This window comes from Cyclopterus lumpus, chromosome 13 (genome assembly GCF_009769545.1).
Source record: "Cyclopterus lumpus isolate fCycLum1 chromosome 13, fCycLum1.pri, whole genome shotgun sequence".
NCBI lineage: Eukaryota > Metazoa > Chordata > Actinopteri > Perciformes > Cyclopteridae > Cyclopterus > Cyclopterus lumpus.
This window is the reverse complement of record NC_046978.1, coordinates 6,797,948-6,817,624: the sequence shown is the minus strand read 5'-3', so window position 1 is coordinate 6,817,624 and position 19,677 is coordinate 6,797,948. Positions and strand designations below refer to the sequence as shown.

At 40.1% G+C, this 19,677-nt stretch overlaps 1 protein-coding gene across 7 annotated transcripts; it reads right to left on the bottom strand.

The window, feature by feature from the left end:
* Positions 1 to 193: 193 nt before the first annotated feature.
* On the bottom strand, positions 194 to 18,498 carry picalmb (phosphatidylinositol binding clathrin assembly protein b). Of its 7 annotated transcripts, XM_034548659.1 has the most exons (23): positions 17,739 to 17,971; positions 12,474 to 12,616; positions 12,304 to 12,379; positions 12,106 to 12,208; positions 11,361 to 11,454; positions 11,096 to 11,207; positions 10,899 to 11,005; positions 10,757 to 10,798; positions 9,521 to 9,606; positions 9,106 to 9,229; positions 8,881 to 9,014; positions 8,125 to 8,213; positions 7,799 to 7,951; positions 7,330 to 7,413; positions 6,427 to 6,519; positions 6,088 to 6,198; positions 4,701 to 4,817; positions 4,545 to 4,575; positions 4,324 to 4,423; positions 4,127 to 4,186; positions 3,266 to 3,370; positions 2,755 to 2,860; positions 201 to 1,628 (listed from the first exon to the last, which is right to left on the bottom strand). In XM_034548659.1, the coding sequence occupies exons 1-22, from the start codon at positions 17,866 to 17,868 to the stop codon at positions 2,768 to 2,770; spliced, it is 2,187 nt and encodes a 728-aa protein (XP_034404550.1). In that variant the 5' UTR covers positions 17,869 to 17,971; the 3' UTR covers positions 201 to 1,628; positions 2,755 to 2,767. The 7 variants fall into 7 exon arrangements, with proteins under 7 accessions (XP_034404548.1, XP_034404550.1, XP_034404542.1 ...); XM_034548651.1 differs by lacking the exons at positions 6,427 to 6,519; positions 7,330 to 7,413; positions 7,799 to 7,951; XM_034548652.1 differs by lacking the exons at positions 6,427 to 6,519; positions 7,330 to 7,413; positions 7,799 to 7,951 and having other exon boundaries at positions 8,881 to 9,008.
* Positions 18,499 to 19,677: the final 1,179 nt, after the last annotated feature.

Below are 19,677 nucleotides of genomic sequence, written 5' to 3'. Positions count from 1 at the left end.
AGAGGGGGGTTAGGTGGGGCCCAACAGCCCAACAAGAGCCTTCTATGCAGTACCAGGTATTTACAGTATCTTAAATGAGTAATAGTTTACTCTAAATCTTACAGGTTCATAACGTATCTGTATATTTGCAGTTACAATTCAATAGATATAGCATTCACCTTGAATAAGGAAATAAAAGTAATGTACAACTGTTTGTGGAAGCTGCTCTTTATTTGTAAAAGAAAGAAAATACATCAGTCATTGTCTGCTACACATTCTAATTACATAAAGAAAATATCTGCGGAGACAAACGCAGAGAATATCCTGAATCAAACTTAGGTAGAGTCAAATTTGATTGAATTGCTTTCATATTTCATACATCTTTCACTTTTGAAACTCAAAGAACAGTCAGTGTTTATATACATGAAGCACCGATCAACAGTGCTCCTCCACGCCACCCTGGTCCTCTGGATCTTTTTATACAATTAATTTACATCAAATCTGTGACCCTTTCCCCGTTAGCGTAGTGACAGCTAACCAACAAGCAGACACACTTTGCCGCCTCAACCCCGACCCCCCACTCCCGCTGAGGAACTGTTGTGTGGAAAGATGTGTGCAACATGAAGACAACTCTTCCACATTCAGAGTAAAGGCAGCCTTGAATACGGTCAGTGAGTCAACGGCATGCCAAGCTTAAAGCAAATGGAGCCCACCACCCAGTGTGACGCTTCAGATTCGTGGATGAAGTGTTTTTAGACAGGAAACTGATCCATTGCAAAAAACCCTAGGCACAGAATCGACTATATACTGGTAACTGACTCGTACTCTAGCCCCTGCACTTTAAGTACAATGGGATTGTGAAATCTTTCCTCTAGTAAAAAAGTTTCCTTAACACAAAACTCGTAGAATATTTAGTGCTCTATCATTCCGCTTAATAGGTGTAATTTATATAATAGCTATTCTTAACTCTACCTCTCAATGAGTCTGAGATCCTTGTTTAATGCTGAAGCACTCCCACAGGTGTTCAATGTACTGTAGATTTTACATTATTTTTTTCCTCCCAATCTTAAACCAATAATCATAAATAAATACAATCAACACACAAGGAATGTCTACTGTAAACACTGTAAAAAAGACAAAAACTAAACAGGTGTAAACGCCATTAGCATCACTACTTAGTGACAGTTAAATAACTGTAGGGAGTCGATGACTGATGATCGGATCAAGAAAGGGAGGGAATGCTCTCCTTGTCTCCTTCCACCTCCTCCCCGCTGAACATCAAGCCTTTACATCCAACCACAGTATTTCCAAATACATAACATCAAAGTTTCTCAGCACCCATATCTATCTTTACAGAATACACTGTAAAATGGATAAGGAATCCTCTTTTAAGGGGGTTTAGACAGCAGCATCGCTCCACGTCTCGGACAAGTTACAGAATAATAGGTGTGAGCTATCGCCAGATGTCATTCGGACATGGTTGCCATGGTTTCTGACAGTCGCTGCACCATTGTGTTCTCGTGTCTGTATTTGGAGGGTGGGGGGGGTGAATGTTTCTCCGAAGAGTTAGACTGCGACGAGGACAAAGCTTTGCTGCAAAGTGCTTCATCTTCCGAGAGACACTTTTCTTCAAATTACATGAACTGCATCTGCAAGAAAGGCAACAGGCTTTGTTAGTGAAAGGTCAAAATGTGAGTACAAAAAATGAATACGTTCATGGGCAGGTTGTGTTTCCTTCTCTGGAAGTATCAGTCTGATCTCCTTTCCTCATCATACTTTTAGGACTAACTGGCTCAACCACAGCAATAGAATGAGAGTAAAAGGGACATCGAAATGTTTGCAATGATCATTTGACTAGTTCAAGAAAATGGCGCTCATTGTTGTCCGGGATTTGGGACAGAAATACATTTTGAACTTTTAACTTCTTCTCAATTTCCATCACATTATGCTCATCACAGCCACACATCGACCTGTATTACACATACATCATTATGTGTAATACAAATCCAGCCATGTCGATTTAAAAGGGAATGTCGCTTCTACTATTATTTTATTTCTATGAATTAAATACTGCAATACGAGAACAAAGGCTCTTATTACATAAACCATCAATTGAGGAGGATTCTGAATTTTTCCCCGGGATCTGTTCGCTTTAGCCTCAGTCTTTTAGCATGGTTTCATACAGCCATCTAGTGCATATTTAACACTCTTTTTCTCCTTGTTTAAAAAAAATGTTTCATAATTCAGCCAGACAGGATGATGAACCAAATCATGGAGATAGTGTACTTTTAAATTGCTATCTATAATTGATTAAATCTGTCAGCAGCAGTTTTCACTTAATTTTAGAATCTGACTACATGGTTTTTAATATTAACCAGAATTTTGATGACAAAATAGCCATCTTTATTAACTGCATATGTGCAACGTGAGAGCAAAAAGCTTTCCAGTAACTTGGAAGGACAGAGCTTAGCGAACAATCAATTAGTTAAATTCAGCAATGGCTACAAGATTCACAGGAAACAGCAGGTTTGAACAATCAATGATGACAGTGAAGGTCAGAATGTGTCTGGCTATGTTGATGATGCAGCAAATCTGTCAAAACAAGCAAGAAATCCAAGCAAGGAAAGTCAAAATAAAACTGAATAAATGAGAAAAATACATCTAATTAGATAAGGAAGGCATCAAGTATGTACAAATAATAAAGAAACATGAAGGGTGTTAGCACTGGGCATGCAACACATGCAGGTGCACCCGCTAGCAAAGAGCATGCTGTACCTAAAGAGACGCTCTACAAGAAATCCTTGAGAGAGAGGTGTGCAAACGGGTCCTGTCCAGGGGCTCGGAGAGGACTCTGGCTGGAAGGACTAGAGGCTGCAGAGGGCTATTTCAGGAAGAGATACAGGAAGTAGGAGGACCAGAGGAAAAGGCAGACAGTCAGTTCAGAGACTGAAAGAGGGATGAGATTAGTTTGGAGAGGCTGTGATGTATGAAAGAAGGGTTAATATAAAAGGAGTTGTTTGGGGTGGGTGGGTGGATGGGAGTCAAGACAAAGGAGATGATTCACAGTTTTGTCCATTTCAGCTCATGAGAGTGAAGGGTCCATTATTAAAACTGTCGTCATCTTTAGCAGTGTTCACACCGACAACACCGCTTACACAGTGACTAACTATGGCGCACGTCATAGCACAATGGATACACCTATTTACCCAATCTCATAACTGAGCAAATAGATACTGACTTCATTGTGCATCAGCTCGGTGGCGTTGTCAGACTGCCGTGCACCCACCTGAGCACTAGACACAGAGCCAAAGGGGTTGGGTGGCCTCATTACAGGCTGGGAGTACATCATGGTGGGTGGATTCATCATCCCCATAGAGCCCATTGGTGGAGGCTGCAGCATGTTGTACAGAGATTAGAGACGTCATTTCAGTGATGGTGGATTTAGGTCAATTGCTTTACAAATTTAAAGTCTTTAAGTGTTGAATTTATGTGTTAAGATTATTTTCATTCTTATTCAAAATCATTAATATGCAGATTATTTGTGAGATTTATTGATTCACCATTTGGTCTGCAATGTCAGAAAATAGTGAGAAAGTCTCAGAGCCCAAGATAACATGTGTAAATTGTTTGTTTTGTCCTAAACCCAACAATATACAGTGTATTATAGATGGCTAAGAAACAAACAAAAAAGTACTTATTGTGAATTTAGAATTGTTTATTGGCCACTAGGGGACACCAATCTCACATTTATTTTACTCAAACTCAAACTCTACACATGGCCTTTTCACCTTTAAGCAGCATAGGTGACTAATAGTTTCAAGACCAGTGCTAAAGAATATGTTTACCTTCCACAAGTTTATTTCCAAATAACAAAATATATATAATTAAGACAACCTTGTGGGGCACACCTGTATTACTGCTCTTGTACAGTGTTAGTGCCTAACCAACGGATCACTTAACCCAGTTTAAGTGCATTCAATACATTTTCTAAATAAAAAGGACCAGGTAAAAAACTAAAGGCTTTTATCTGAAATTAACTATTTTAGCAACATTCATAATTTAATATCAGCTTAATTTTCTTTCAAAATAGATTAGGACTGAACATGAGCTACACAGACTAGACACAGATATCTGTTGTCATACTGACCATGCCATATCCCATCATGCCAGTGGGTGTGGTAGCAGGGAAGGCCATGACTGACGATGGCTGAAGAGACACAAACAGGCCAGTAAGAACACAAATGACCTCCAAAACAATAGCCAAGCAGCACACCATTACAACAGTAAAATTAGATATAAATATGGCAGGTATAGCATATCAAGAGTGTCAAATCTGTTTGTCACCATGGAAACGGGGTTCCAGGTTGTGCTCGGCGCAGCTTTAGGCTGCCAGTTGGTGCCACCGGTCATCCTCTTCTCCCCCGGCTGGCTCCAGTGCATGTCACTGCAGATTAAGACAGTTGATGTTAGCACCAGCTTGTGACTGCCCTGAAAGCACAAAGCTGCTGCTGTTTCTGTGTGTGTGTGTGTGTGTTAAAGCCACAGAGCGCTGATGCATCACTTACTTTTTCATAGTACCGTTCCCAATGCCGAGGTCTAAAAAAGAAAAAAAGGAAATTCATAGGTGTTAGCTGCCTGTCTGCAAATATGTTTTTCCTTTTGGTGCCCTAATAAACAAGTGCTTTAATTTGTGCAGCTGAAGGGCCAAGCAGCACACTCACTGCCGACAAGGTTGGCCAGGGAGGAGTCAAGGTCGTCTGACACCAGCTTGTCTGGCAGCTGACCAGACGCCTGGTTAGAGCCGGCAAGAGTCGGTTTCAGGATGCCCCCAGAAATATCTGACAAGACAGAGAGAAAATAAACCTATTTAAGGCATTCTGTATTTTTGTCAGTTGTAATTACACAATAAAAATGATGGAAATATGTCCAGGACTTTGTCTGTGTATTCCTGACAGAGTTCAATATGTTTAAAATGCATTTCATTATCTTTTGTGCATTCAATGCCTTTATTATTATTAGATAACCAACAGTGAGATGAGACAGGATATGAGGGGACAGAGAATGATGGGGAACGCCCCTCAACTGTTATGAATATCAGTTAACTTGAATAGATTAATGCTACACTGCAAAAACATCAGTTTTAATAGGTTAAGTGGTCTCATATTCCTCCTAGAAGACCTACCTTTTATTATAACCTAAAAAACAATCTGTTAGTGGGAAAAAAACGGATGCACGTCCTGTTTCAGGATTTTTCTTCATGAAATTACCAAGCTTTTGAGGGCCGAATAGGCAGACTGCTGCAGACTTTTTAAAATAAGCCTTTATGTTTTTGGAATGGTAATATCACTCTTACATTACATTCATTTGGCTTTTGACCAAAATGACTGACAATCAGTGCATTTAAACTCAGAGCTCGATGTTACAAAAACTAAAGCTTAGAGTTTTTTTCATTCTTTTTAAAGGTAATGAGACGCACATACATTTTATCATGAGGTGACAAGTTGTAGACTGAAAGCTCTGTTAGCAATATTCTGAGATCATTATTGATTCACCAATAAACTAAATAACTTGTTTGGAGATTCTTTTGCAATGCAACAATGGTTTTAGATGAGATTAGTCAGCATTAAATTTAAATTAAAATGTGTAAAGCAATCAACCTATTAAATTGATATTTTGTACTTTTTGGCTGTTTGCAAAATCTGATAGAGGTGGTAAAAATAGGGCGGAGAGGACTGCTTGTACGACTTATGAGACAGTGTTGCAGTGTGTCAGCTGTATCTAACGTCAGGATAAGATATAGCGGTCTGACACAAACTATCATACATACTGTTGTGTACCTGTCGTGGGAATTTCATCATAAAACCACTGGGCCATATTAATCTGTTTATTAAAAGCTTCTATGCTTGACTTGTTTTCTGCATGACCCTTTTTTCCCTTTTCTCAGCTGAGTGACTTTTATTCGACGTAGTTCCTTATCAAACATAGGGACAAGACTGGCCTTTGATTATTCATTTGTACACTAGAGATATTACGTATAATGCACTAAAACACAGAAACGTATTGCACAGGTGCTGCATGTTCACTTATATGTAAATACAGAATCCTTACCATCAGAATTGAGGCTGTTGCTGCCCACGGCATTGGCTCCAAAAACGGACTCAAAGTCCACTTGGAGTCCTCCTGCTGACTGTTGTAGAGGGGCCTGTGGCGTCGAGTATCCTTCATTGGAGATAATAGAGAAGACAGTTGCAGTTACAGGAGTTACATGAGCTCAAAACTGACCACCGCTTGGACTTTTGGTTTCTGCACTGGCCCATGTAAGTACAGTGTCTATATATCAATCACTGGTTAATGTAACGGAGCGCTGAATAGCACCACTTCTCTTTCTACGGAACAGAAAACTAGCATCGATCTACTGCCGAATGAGCTAGAGAGAGCCTTCAGTACCTCTAAATAGACCTGCTACAGTAGAGGGTTCAGTGGGGAATGGAGCCTGGTGTGGGAGGTGCTGGGCAATGGACACTGGACCACAGAAGGAGTCTGACACGCCACAGGAAGCAGAATGAATAAGACAAAGAGAGAGAGGAAGAAAAAGAGCAAAAGAAAAAAGCATTTCAAGGCCAGAGCCAGAGTGACAGGTTGGAAATGACAGCAATACAGGCAGGAAGAAGTGTGCATGTCTAACAATTTGGTAGTTGTTAAATTATGTGTTTTAAGTCCAGTTTAAGAGGTGTAGGGGGATAAAATAGTGCATAACAGTATTGAAGCAACCAAGAGAAAAGGATTAAAGGAAAAGTTTGACATTTTTGGAAATATGCTTATTGGCGATTTTGCCAAGAGTTAGAGGAGAAGATCAATACCAATCAAAAATCTAAGCTACAGCCAGCGGCAAGTTGAGACTGGAAACGGGCAGAAACAGCAAGCCTAGCTCTCTCCAAAGGTTTAAAATGAAGCTATTTGATTGCTGTATGGAGACTGTATTCAAACTAATACATGCACAAATAGGGGGGCGCCACTATGAAACCAATACATATTAATTTCTCCCTTTTTGGTTTCAGTTTTTGTTCTCAAAGGTAAACACAGAGCACATCATTTACAGAGCAGATATGTGTGAAGTAGCAGAACATAACCAACACCAACACCAATGAGTGTTATCAATCTTCTCATCTAATTCCAGGCAAGCCAGGAAAATAACTGTATTTTCCAAAATGCCAAAATGTTCCTTTCTATTAGTTTACGACCACATTTCTACAATACATATCAAAATAAGAGCCCTGGGTGTATTGCATAGGATCCTATGTTTGCCAGGGCTCAGGAAACATAGACTGAGATGGTGAGCCATCATAGTACCTGAGATGGAGTGTTCTATCCGCACTGTGCGTTTGTAATTGGTTGAAACGGATGAGTTTGTGTCAATAAAGGGATTGTAACGATCTGGAGAATCAAAAATAAGGTTGGTAAAAGTAGAACAGGTATCAACTTAAAAAGCTATACGGCATGTTTACAATGCAACATCATTAAAAGAGAGGATGAACTGTGAAGCAAAAATGGTGGTATGGCCTCTATAGTGGGACATGGAGGGCTCTGGTTGATACATTAAGAGGTGTTCTCGCTTAAAAAACAACATCATTTGAGCTTGGTATGGACTGCAATGAGGATCATTGTACAAACAGACAAAAGAAGATCAGTTAGAGATTTGCACAAACAGATAATCAACATTGAGCACAGTAACCATGCAAGCTAGTCATGCTTATAAATGACAACAGAGAAATGAACAAGTGCGACGAGACTTTTGAGGAGAAACAAAATGAGTCGTTACCACCAAACATTTCATGACCGGATGTCCTAGAGGAAAAGCTAACACCGTCTGAAGACACGACAGGTAAGTGAGTGGCATCGACAACGGGTTTTGAGAGGAAAGGGTTAAGGTTTGGCATGGATTCATCTCCAGCTTCAGAAGAGGTGAAAGGATCTAGGCAGGCGGAGGAAAGAGAGACAGAGAAAAGACAAAGACAGAAAAGAGTGGAGAGGAAGAGGTGGGCATCAGAGTCAGACAACAACAAGAGCCGGAGAGCGTGCAGAAAAGGTTCAGAAAGTCCAGAAACACAGATGTTGGCTGTAGGCGTTGAACAGGCAGCTCTTTACCTGTCCACGCTGTTGCCACTGGAGGCCCTGTTGAGCCGGGCTGGAAAGTTGACTGCAGGTCAAAAAGGTCGCTCTGCATCTTCACTGCACTGCAGACAGAAAAAGAAAGCCAATTAATATGTTGCCCCTTTACAAGCACAGCTTTTTTTTGTGCAAAAGCCTGAAAAAAAAATCCAAAGTAAAATGGTGACAGTTAGGATTAGAAGTATGTCTTTGGAGGTAAAAGTAAAAAAGACCCTGTTCAGACTACCAGCCCAAATCCGTGTTTAGCATATCCAGATTGTATCTAGACTAGTTTTAGAAAGTCTGGACTGCAAGAAAACAAACATGAAATGTGATTTTTGCCAAAAGGATCTAGACTGCATCTGGAGGTTTCTACAGTCCAACCATTCTGGTCGCTCAAATTGTGGAAGCTGAGCAGAATCCATGATGCTACTAACAGAGCGCAATACAACATGGAGAACAAGGAAATAGAATTGTCTGCTGGCCCTTTTGCTTTCCTGTCACTTACTGCTGCTTCCACCTTACGTTGCAATGTTCTGCACGGCGACTTTACAGTGCGATTGTTTGGAGGGCGAATCGTCAGAAAGGCGCGTCACCAGCGTAGCTACATAGTTACACATAGCAGCAATATTCAAAAGGACATGGATGTTGAGGGACTAAAACATAGCAGAATGGGTGTAAAATACTTTCAAATGATATTTAAAAACATATTTCATAACTAGAGAGGGGACAAACTGTCGATGTAAGCCGTACCCGTTAGAGCAGCTGGGTGTAGAGAAGAGGTCAATGGCTGGTGCAGTGCAGATAGTGCCACCTGTGGTGGAGATCGGCGATGTATCAGTGGTAGCGAAGGAGGGCCTCTTGGACAGCTCTTTGAGCCTCTGTTCCTGAGTGAGAGAGAAACTCTAATTCAAGCATACGGGCAACACCAATGCATCTTTAAGTTTACAGCCTCTTTGGTTCAAACAGCAAGGCCACCTTCAGAGCTTTGAGTCGAGCCTGTTCCTCTTCGAGAGCTGCCTGCTTCTCCCGCTCATCCACTTTAGTAAAAGACATCCCCGTGCTGGCGAGTGATGACACTGCATTTGACAGAGTGCTGGCCCTGCAGGAAAGACACAAATTTACTCTTGATTGATTGATTTATCCATTTTATTAGATTTATTATTACATCTCCATTTTATTATCTCTTGTGTGCACTATTCTCAAATTATTTAACTCTTTACGTTAGTCTTATCATCAGCTTGTCAGAAAAGTTTGAGTGATTTATTGACTAGATGTAGCACAATCTTAATACAACTTTAGAACATGGAGCATTATAAATGTAAAAGTAGTCTCTGAGAATCAAGGAAAAAATGAGAGGAATTCAGAAATAGTAATGGGACGATCGATGTACCTGCTGGCTGCAGTTGAGTCCTTGACCTTTTTGCCCTCCAAAGAGGCCAAGTGCTGCTCCAGAGCATCTAGAAGGCTACTGGGAGCCTGCCGTGACAGAAAACACACAGTCAGCAACTTCCTGAGACGCATAAAATGTAGTCAGCATGGACATCAAGACCATAAAGGACAGTGGTGGGCAACCAAGATAGAGCAGAAAACCCAACACTCTATGAAATGCACCAGACTAATGTCTTTGAATAGGAGGTTAAATGTTGCCCCACAAAGTTAAACTACAAACTTTGGACTATCAGTTACCCACCACTGATCGATTACTGCATTGTATTCCAGCCAAAAAGCTACTTTGGATGAGAGAAACATCTGTGTGGGATGACGTACTGCAAAACGGCACTTTCAACAACCTGGAAGTTGTTGAATCGGCCGCGTCTAAGCACAACGGGGAAGCCACTTTACAGGAGATGAGCTACACTGGTTCACACATCAATGACGTGACCAAAGTGATCAGAGTTTACCACAGCGTGTGTTTTTTCCTTCAACTGTTTTTCACCATCATGTCGGAGACAGAGTCAGAGCAGAGGCATGCAAAAAGACAACACTGAAGCAAGTCACGGACATAGAAGAGTGAAATGATAGTACTTACACAAACTGTGAACTAAAGTGGAAAGATAAAGGGGAAAATACAGAATATAAAGGTGGTGACAGTCAGAGGGTGAATGCGTTTTAGTTGCAGTTTCTGTTCCCCACAGCACAACACGACAGTGTGTGTCATTTATTTTTAAATAGGAAACGTCTAACTGTCACTGTGCAGATTTCCTGGGTGGATTGAAATGACTGTGATTACTTTAACACACTGAGTGTGGACAACACCTTTATTTACTGTAGAAAGAGGGAGGAGAAGTAGGGAAGGGAAAGAAGAAAAGGAGTAAAAGCAAAAGCAAAAGCAGAAGCAGAAGCAGAAGCAGAAGAAGAAGAAGAAGAAGAAGAAGAAACAGGACAAGAACAAGAACAAGAAACAGGAGAAGACCACCTCCTCTGGCAAACATGCGCTCGAGAAAGAAATCATGCAAAGTGTCTTATCCTAAAGAACATTTGTGTTGGGTGTGTCTAGTGTGACAAAGACAACTGATGATAAAAGAGCAATTTAATCTGGAAATAAGAGAAAGAGAGCAAGGAAAGACATCCTATAAAGAGTGGGAGAACCTGTGATTTCAGATTGCTTTGACAGGCCGGTGCTTACCTGTGATAGATCTGGAATGTCTCCTCGATCGATGCCCACCTGCTGTTAATCGAGAAAGGAAACCAAGTTACCACCATGTCTCTGCAGCATGTACTCATGACAGCAGGTGTATCTGTGAAAAACAACATTTAGTCTAATTTACCTCTGCTACTTTGAGGAACTCTGATATCCGGGTCATTCGGGTCAGAAACTTCTTGTAAATGTCCAAACCTTCTTTACACTGAATCTTTTTCATGTCAAAGTATTTCTCTATTTGGTGAAAAAGAAATTGGAATGACCATTCACGAAATATTGTGACAAAAAGAGAAAGAGCAGGTTTCTAAGGGAAAGTGGTCTTACCAAGCAGGTTGATAATGCCTTCATTATAAGCAGCAAAGAGCCTAATGGAGTCTTTGAAGAGGAGCATGAAGGCTGCATTGATGACTCCATTAGTCAACTCGTTGGCATTGACCTAAGGGAAAGCAATTATTTATCTTACAGCTTTTCCACAGCGGTTTGTTGACGTCGAAAAGAAGGAAGCCTGCGAACTTCGATGTTGCAGCCGAACACCTCACACAAGCAGCTTTTTCTACACGAACTGCGGGAGGCTTCACCTTAAACTCACATTGAAATCGAGGAGTGCGTCCATCTGGTTCTGAATAATGGGGATTGTCTTGAGAAGCTTCTCTGTATTCATGGACCTCATTACGCCATCCACTCTGTGTGGACAGACGGGGCGTCGCAGCAGGAGAGGGCACCGAGGAGAGAGGGACGACAGAGAGATGGATGAGCGAGCGGTGTCGCTCTTAAAACACGGTAACAGCCGGACATCATTTCCTTCAAATGTCATTTTGATGACGAACAAAATATTTTAAGTTTACGTATAATAAAGAACAGCACCAAATCCTCACATCTGAGAAAGCTGAAACCAGAAAATGCACAGCATTTTTGCTTAATAAGACGGCAATTTAAAGATTTTTTTTAAAAGAATCCCTGAAATAGCCGTTTGACATTTGAAATGATAGTCTGGGCATTTGTTACACAAATATGGGCTAAAAAAATCAGTTAGCCCAATTACAAAACATGTCAGACAATTTTGATAAACATATGATAATCATTGCAAACTGAATATTGTGGGATATTGGACGGTTGGTCAAACACAACCATTAATTTGAAGACATCACCTTAAGTTCTGGGAAATTGTATTTGGTATAATTGACATTTTTCAGACTAAACGATGAGTTGATGAATTATAAAACTACTGATGATGTTAACCAATAATCAACATTAAAAAATGACCATTCATTTTTCAGATTTATTAAAAATAAATACCTTTAATACTGTCTAATAATAATAAAATTACTCCTTACCCGCGTTTAACTTTTGTGAAGTCAAATGCAACCTGTCTGTACGAAACGGCTTTCTCGTTCAGGTATCGACTATACCTCCTGATAAATGTGGACATGTCATAACCTGGAACGTAAAATGGCAGAAGGAAAATATACTTTTTTACATCGTGCATGAATTTAGAATGACTTAGATATCAACAACCACCATAAAATTGCTACCTTGTAACCCACTTTTGTCCAAAAAATTACTGAGGTTGAATAGTGTGTTCCTTGAAGCCAAGTACTGAACAAAACGCTGCAAGAAAAGGGAAAAATGTTTACCACCAAACTATTAATTAGTAATACATTAATGCTCAAATAATCTGCTTGTGTCTGGTGAAGCATCTCACCTCGTTGCCGTAGACCATGAGGTGGTGTGTGGTGATAAGCGACTTAAACACAACCACCCAGCTGGTGTTGGTGGTCCTCTCAAACAGCGAGTCAGCCAGTTGGGGAATGTTCACGTTCATCTCGTTGGTGCAATGGATCAAATCTAACGCAAAGCAAAAGAAGTTTATGAGATCACGTTCAGCGGATCTTCACAAGGCAGTGTATTTGTAATAATCAATCAAAAATAAATAGCTGATCTTCACAAGGCAGTGTATTTGTAATAATGAATACAAATAAATGTATAATTGTCCTGGGCAGAAAAACAAGTCCATCAAAATGTAATAAGTTGCACAGCTCTTCTTCAATATACCATGCTTTATTCCTCAATATGTTTTATGTAACCGCTGCAAAAACACCTGCAGGACTACTGCTTGAAAATATTTTGTATTATGATCAAAATAGTTGTATTAAACTATTTTGATAATCAAGTCAAAGTCAAAGTAATTTTTTAGGGGAAAGAAATTACAAACACAATCAAGATTCCCAAGATTAAATGTTTTCTATTTTTTGGCATTCTATGACAAAAATGTAAATCTTTGGACAATATAAACAATGTGAAAACCTCAAATGATGCTGCTCTAAATGGTAGTAATCTTTTCCTCATTTCTGACATTTTTAAAACCAAAATAGCTGATTCATCAATACAATAATCAGCAGATGAATCAATAATGAAAACAATTGTTAGCTGCAGCCCTAAATATATAATAACATAATAACAAATATATGTTGTGGGTATTGGTCATCAAGTTGTAATATACTGGAGCTTGAAAGTTGCATCTTCCTGTTAAAGCCACGGACGACATTAAATTCCCATTTTTATATTTAATTGAAATAATAACGCAACATTGTGTCTACAGCTGACAGGCAGATATACTGTATTTTCTATGCCGATACAAATTGAACTTTTCAGAGACCAGTTTTCATCTGTTAAGATACATTTACTCATAGATAACACAGTTAATTGCCACATAATGCTGATAAGCAAACATACAACCTGCTGCCAACGCTGGCAAAGTAAAAAACTAGCACAGATGCACAAACCAATTTTTGGAAGGTCTGAACTAAAAACAGCCTGTGATGTGACTCGTGCTTATGTCCTTCACTGCAGGTCACACATGTGCAGTTTGGTAACCTGCAAGCAGCTTCAACACAATCCCAAACGGCCGCTTCTCATTACTCTCTTTGACTGGATGTTTTACAAAGAGAAGTTTGGTGAAGACACAACTTGGATTTCTTTAGTTCACAACACAATCGGTACAGTAGGAAACTGCACTAAATTAAGGACGAGACAATTAGTTGATTACTTGATAAGTCGATCAACAGAAGATTATTCAGCAAATATTTGAAAAACCTATTGACTATTTAACTGATGCCAAATGCCAAACATTTGTGAGTATTTGCTGCTTTTTCTATATTTTATACCACTGTAAATTGCCTATAACATATTACAAATCATATTACTCAATTAACAGTTTTTCTCCATCAAAGAAAATTGGAGTAATGTGTTAAAAAAGAAAGAAATTGTAATAGGAATGTAATTATAGATTGTTAATGCCTCATGTCATAAATCACAAACATGTATAATAATATTACTGCAGTGCAGACATTGTTTCCAAAGGTAGCTTTAAAAGATAATCAATATAATTATTGGCCTGGATACTACACATTATATCGGAGTCACAATAACGCAATTATTCTACTCAAAGTAAAATGCTTCAACAGTGACGCTTTCTACATAAGATTAGCATCAAAAACAGTCAAAACCATCAATGCAATCAAGGATCCCTGGTTCACAAGTAGACACTCATATCATTCATTGTAATTGTTAAAGGCAACATAACATGCTTTTGACAGAGCAACATGAAGTGCAAGGCATTAAGATGCTAACCATACATGTTCTGCCCCACTTCCTCCGCTAACATGTTCATCCTGCATCACTGTGCTGCTTGAATGATGTTAGTCAAAGTGCTAATGACCCTGCCATTCACAGCGGCGATCAGACTGAAGAAGTAATTGGGCCTCCTTTTCTGTCCTATATTTGACTTTTCAAAAGGAGGGGGACTTTAAGTAGGACAGGATCACCTTCTAGAGAAGCAGCAGCCGTTAGCATTGGTGGCTGAACGGCCCAGAGAAGATGACAGAGAGGAGACAAGCAGGAGGGAGGAAGAGGAGGAGGAACATTGGTGTGGAGACTACACTGACCGCTCAGTCATGTTGCAATCAGCCCGCTAAATATTCACAGTGGTTGACATTAATGATTTCTAATCTAATTCCTTCATGGCACACACCATGATTTAACACAGTGTGTGCATCACCATAAGGCTGGGTTTTAATGGAGATCAATATACATCACAATTAATCAATTCAGGATATCATTATAAAAATGTATTCTGGAAAATATGTTGTTAATTCATGTGAATACGCTTCCAGTATATGATACATGCAAAACAAATGTTTTACTGCATAGTGTTGCCTAATTCAAAACTATTTACAAGGAAAACAAAAAATATCAAGAAATAACATTATTTCTCTTGAATTTAGAAATTATTTCATGAAATAAAATACTGTAGTATGATCATAGTGTCGTAATACAACTCCATTCTCAAAGTAAATGTAATAGTATATAAAAGTAACATAAAAATATTGATTTATCACACAGCAGCACTAAATCTGTGTAGGTCTGGGTATCAAACCGTAACACTGTATTTGTAGCACTGATTCATAATCTTGTTTATTTAAAGGCTCCCTGGGGGGTCTCTAACACGACGCCATGGATCAACAGGTGGCGGTAACACGACAAGATACACAGCAATGCCCCCGGAAAGGAGGGCAAGAAGAAACTAGCAAGCTAGTCAACATGGATGGAAACAATGATGGATTGAAAATGCTTCATAACATTTTTGGAAATGTTGTGAACCTTTTGTTTGATCTTCAGGAAACTATTTTCTCAATTCAATTCAATGTCGCCCATTTTAGAGCTCTTTTTTAGGACAAATTCAAATAAAAACCGTTATCGACAACTTTGAACAATTGACAACTTTGGTGTCTTTTGTTAAATAGTAAATGGGTTTTGTACAAAAATGTGTTGATACATTTTCCAAAGTCAAGTAACATGCAAATATTGTTTTGTGTGGGTATCTAAACTAAAAGTTGGTTAAGTTATTTGTCTAACAAGATTCATGCTTTTCTTTGTTTTATGTGACAGTAAACTGAACATCTTTAGGTTTTGGATTAAATCAAGCATGTTGAGGACTTCACCTTCACCTTTGTCCAAATGATACATCGAGGAAGTATTTGGCAGATTATTACAAAAATAATATAATCGTTAGTTGCAGCCCTGGTTTATATATGATTGATAACATTGAATTACTGCCCAGCTCTTACTACTCATAAGGTTGGGCCTCAAACTTTAAAATAAGTCAGATGCAGCATGTAGTAGGCCTTCAGCCCGACCAATACAGGAGTTTTTAGGACGATTGCCAATATTGACATTTGAGAGTATAAAAATTAGATAACTATTTAACGTACTATATTCACTTCAGAAAAGTACAACTGCATGTGTTTAGACAACATTTAACATTCGAAAATCTTGGGTTGTTTTGTTAAATAAGTGTTTAGTTAGTATATACAGTAAGTGTTTAGTTAGTAAAAAAGTGTTTAGTTAGTAAAAAACAAGTTTATATTTCCCCCAGTAGCGTAACAGGACAGAAATGTATGTGTTATACTGGCACAAATATCAGAACATTTCATGCATATCCAACTATCATTATGCATTCCTATGATTCCAATACTTTCTTTAGCTCTGGTTGTTCTCAATCTCTCTCTCCTCATGTACAGTATGTTAACTCTCCACCAAAGACATACAATGGCCATAAATAGTACGTATAATCCATTAAGGAATTATACAAAAACAATTACTTCTTTTCTGTCAGAAGGGGACATGAAAAAAACATTAAGCTGACATAAAAACATACATCTAAACCTATATAATACCTACATAATGCACTATAAAACAAACCATCCAGCCTCCCTTATGTTATAACATAAAAGTGGAGTACACTGTGTTATTATCTATGTACACATACTGTTCTGTTGTGTACTGAGACACATCAGTGACATTAGATAGCTGGCTGGGTTGGGACGAGTCAACTGAGTGTCACTCTGCCAACTTTCACTCATCTCACCTCTGGGGAGTCGCCTGAGCAGCACAACATGTGTGGAACCTGCAACTTTTACCATTAAACCAAAATATGCAGCACAAGTTACCATTATTCCCATTTAAGAAATCAGATATTTGCTCTGGTCCACTCCACAAACGAGTCTGGAAATACAATGTGCACCTTTTTTTCTTGGACTATTATTGAACTTGTATGATGACGCAGGGCCTTCATAAAAAGAAACACTTTCATTACTGCCATCATGCCTTTGCAAGTGCAGGTCGATATGCAGAAAATCTACCTCTACATCTCTTAAGTACAGGAGGACAGTGAATCCTCTGACTGTGAGTGCATCAGACTAATGATCACCCCAGGATTTAAGCTCCTGTGCGTGCGTCAGGGTGCACGCAGAAGTGTGTTTGAAGGAAGGAAACTAACAGACCTCAGACACAAGCTGTGATTTCATCATGACCCCATCGTGACGAGCAGCAGGTCATCATTACTCAATCACTACAGCTGAAAGTGACACTTCTCCTGCTGCAGGTGCACCAAGATGGGAGATGAGATTGGTTCCCTGCTAATGTTAATGTCAGGGCCTGTGAGAGGCCCGCGTGCTCACACTGGTTTTCAAAACGCTTCGTTGTTAGGCAATGCTCCAATAGACACGGATCCTGGTGGGTGCTGTGCGGGCTCAACGTGCAAACTCTAAACCGACGAGTAGACGCGAGGATGACGAGAGCGGCAAACAAAACCAGTCCGCTAGACGAGCTCGTGTGACGGCTGTTCGTGACGGAACATGGGAAGAAAGATCCTTTATCAGACTAAATAAAGGCCGAGGCTTCTTTAAACGCCTCTCAGCTCCGAGTGGCACAATGTCAACAAGGCCTGAGCTCGATGTTATAACAATATAATCTCTCTGGCACCGAGCAGCAGTAGCATGTAGCCTCTCGTGAGGCTTTGAGGCCTTGTCCACCGCTCACATAAAGCGCCGCTCTCGCTTGCGCTGTTTCAACGCTCGCGCGCTGTGTATTTTCATACATGTACTTATTTTTTAAAGAAGATACTCACAGTCCAAATGTTTCTTTTTCGGGCCCATTACTTCATGAGTGGTGGCCTTGCATACTGTTTTCGACACGGCGCATCCCGTTACACTGTGCTGGGCTGCAGTTATCCGGTCTGTAATGCTCTGTCCCGACATCTTCTCTCAACAAAAGACTTTCAAAATGCAGTCTGGGTTTATCTTCGGGAGCGAGCTCTTTTAGAAAAGTAAAGAAAAACCTCCACCTCCTCCGCAACCTTGCCGGACCCCCCCCCCCCCACCCCACCCCCCCCGTGTTCCCACCTTGGTGGAGATTACCAAAAAATCACAGCTAGGCTATGGCAGACGCGGACCAGGGGAGGGCGGAATAAAGAGAAGCGGAATCCGACAACAACAACAATCAAACAAATTGGGATTGTTTCGGTCTTGTTGCGCCGCTCGGCTCCCTCAGTCAGATGTCTGGGCTGCCGTGGTTGCAGGGTCCACTCGCTGACTCATCCGACGACCCGGGTCTGTGTCTCGCTCTCATCCCGATGTGGCACACCGGATCCCTGCGTCTCTCCTCCTGCCTGCCTCCGCCGCTCCGCCAGTCGCCGCCGCCGCCGCTTCCCCGCCGCCTCCTCCTCCTGCCGCTGCCGCCGCTGCTCCGCTTTAAAGCGCGATGAAAGAAAGAAAAGACCACCGACCAGGGGAAATGGCGGGTCTGCAATGCTGAGCTCTCCGGGTGGAAAAAAGAGAGGCTTCAGATGTTACACCGCGGAGCTCTACTTGAGTCTGTTGTGGTGCAGGTATACACGAACTGACCGTTGGAGGGGGGAAATGCACGAATGCTCAGTCACAGGAGTGCCAGAGGCCTGGATGAGAGGATGACGCCCGAGGAGTGGACACACTGAAGTCAGAGCAGGCTGCAACAGGCCTGACCGAGTGAAGCAATGAGGTTTTATGGATGCTTTGAACTGACTTCATAGTGATGCTGAGTTGAAGCAGCTCACATTGCACATGCAACCACCGTAATAATACTGCAATAAAGAGTATGTGTATAAACCAGAAATGTGACCGCCTTGTAAAAGTGTAAAGGCTGCTCATACATCATGGTGTGACAATAATCCAAAGAAAAATAATCCCGACACGGAACAACGATGTCGTGGATACATACCACACACCGAACAATGTCCAAACAATGTGAGGTGTTCAATTACAAGAAAGGTCAAGGGGGGAAGGCTAAAGTCTAAGATATATAGACTAGCCTTTATCACGATACAGTGTCCTTTCAAAATGAATACAATCCAAGAGGGTTTGTCGGGGTACTATTGTGTGTGACAGTAAAGTGAAGTCTAATAGTATTTCAGACTTAGAGGACAGTGTTTATAAATCTGATGTTTTGTATGTTTACTTAAGGTGACTTCTGCTTCCTAGTATCACAATATTCATTCAAAAACCAGAAATAAAACAATGAAATCAGCTAAACTAGTTTGAAACAACTAAATCAAAACTCTCCTGATGAGGCTAGAGACGATGTATTCCATGACGATAGAAAATAAATAATTAAACAAGTAGATGATTCGTTTTAATGATCTACTTCTGAGTGTATTGAGATTGTGTATGCAAATAAGTCTATGCTTGATTTGTTAGTGGTCTTTCTCATGCATGTCATTTTATGGATCAAACCTCTTTCTTTCTTCCCTTTAGTGTTATTTGATTGTTTTGAAATGTGTTTTCAGTCCGTTCTCTTGTGATGCAGCTTTGCAACTTTGTTTAAAAAACGTTTGGACAAATGATGGATATTATTGGTTTGCACCCAAATGTTGAAAGGAAATGTCACCCTTAGTTTAATGAAGATCTAAATAATACAGTATTGAAACTAGTTTTAGTCTGTGATTAATTAACTCAAGTTCTGTAAATATATCTATTCTTCTAATGCATACGTTAAAATAGTGGATAATGGAGACAGAGCAGAGGCAGTTACAT

Coding starts and splice junctions, on each gene's coding strand:
- picalmb (XM_034548659.1), bottom strand. CDS start 17,868: ATGTCGGGACAGAGCATTACAGACCGGATAACTGCAGCCCAGCACAGT. Junction 9,607..10,756: donor ACATTCCAGATCTATCACAG/GTAAGCACCGGC, acceptor CTGTCACGGCAG/GCTCCCAGTAGCCTTCTAGA. Junction 3,371..4,126: donor GCATGATGGGATATGGCATG/GTCAGTATGACA, acceptor AACATGCTGCAG/CCTCCACCAATGGGCTCTAT.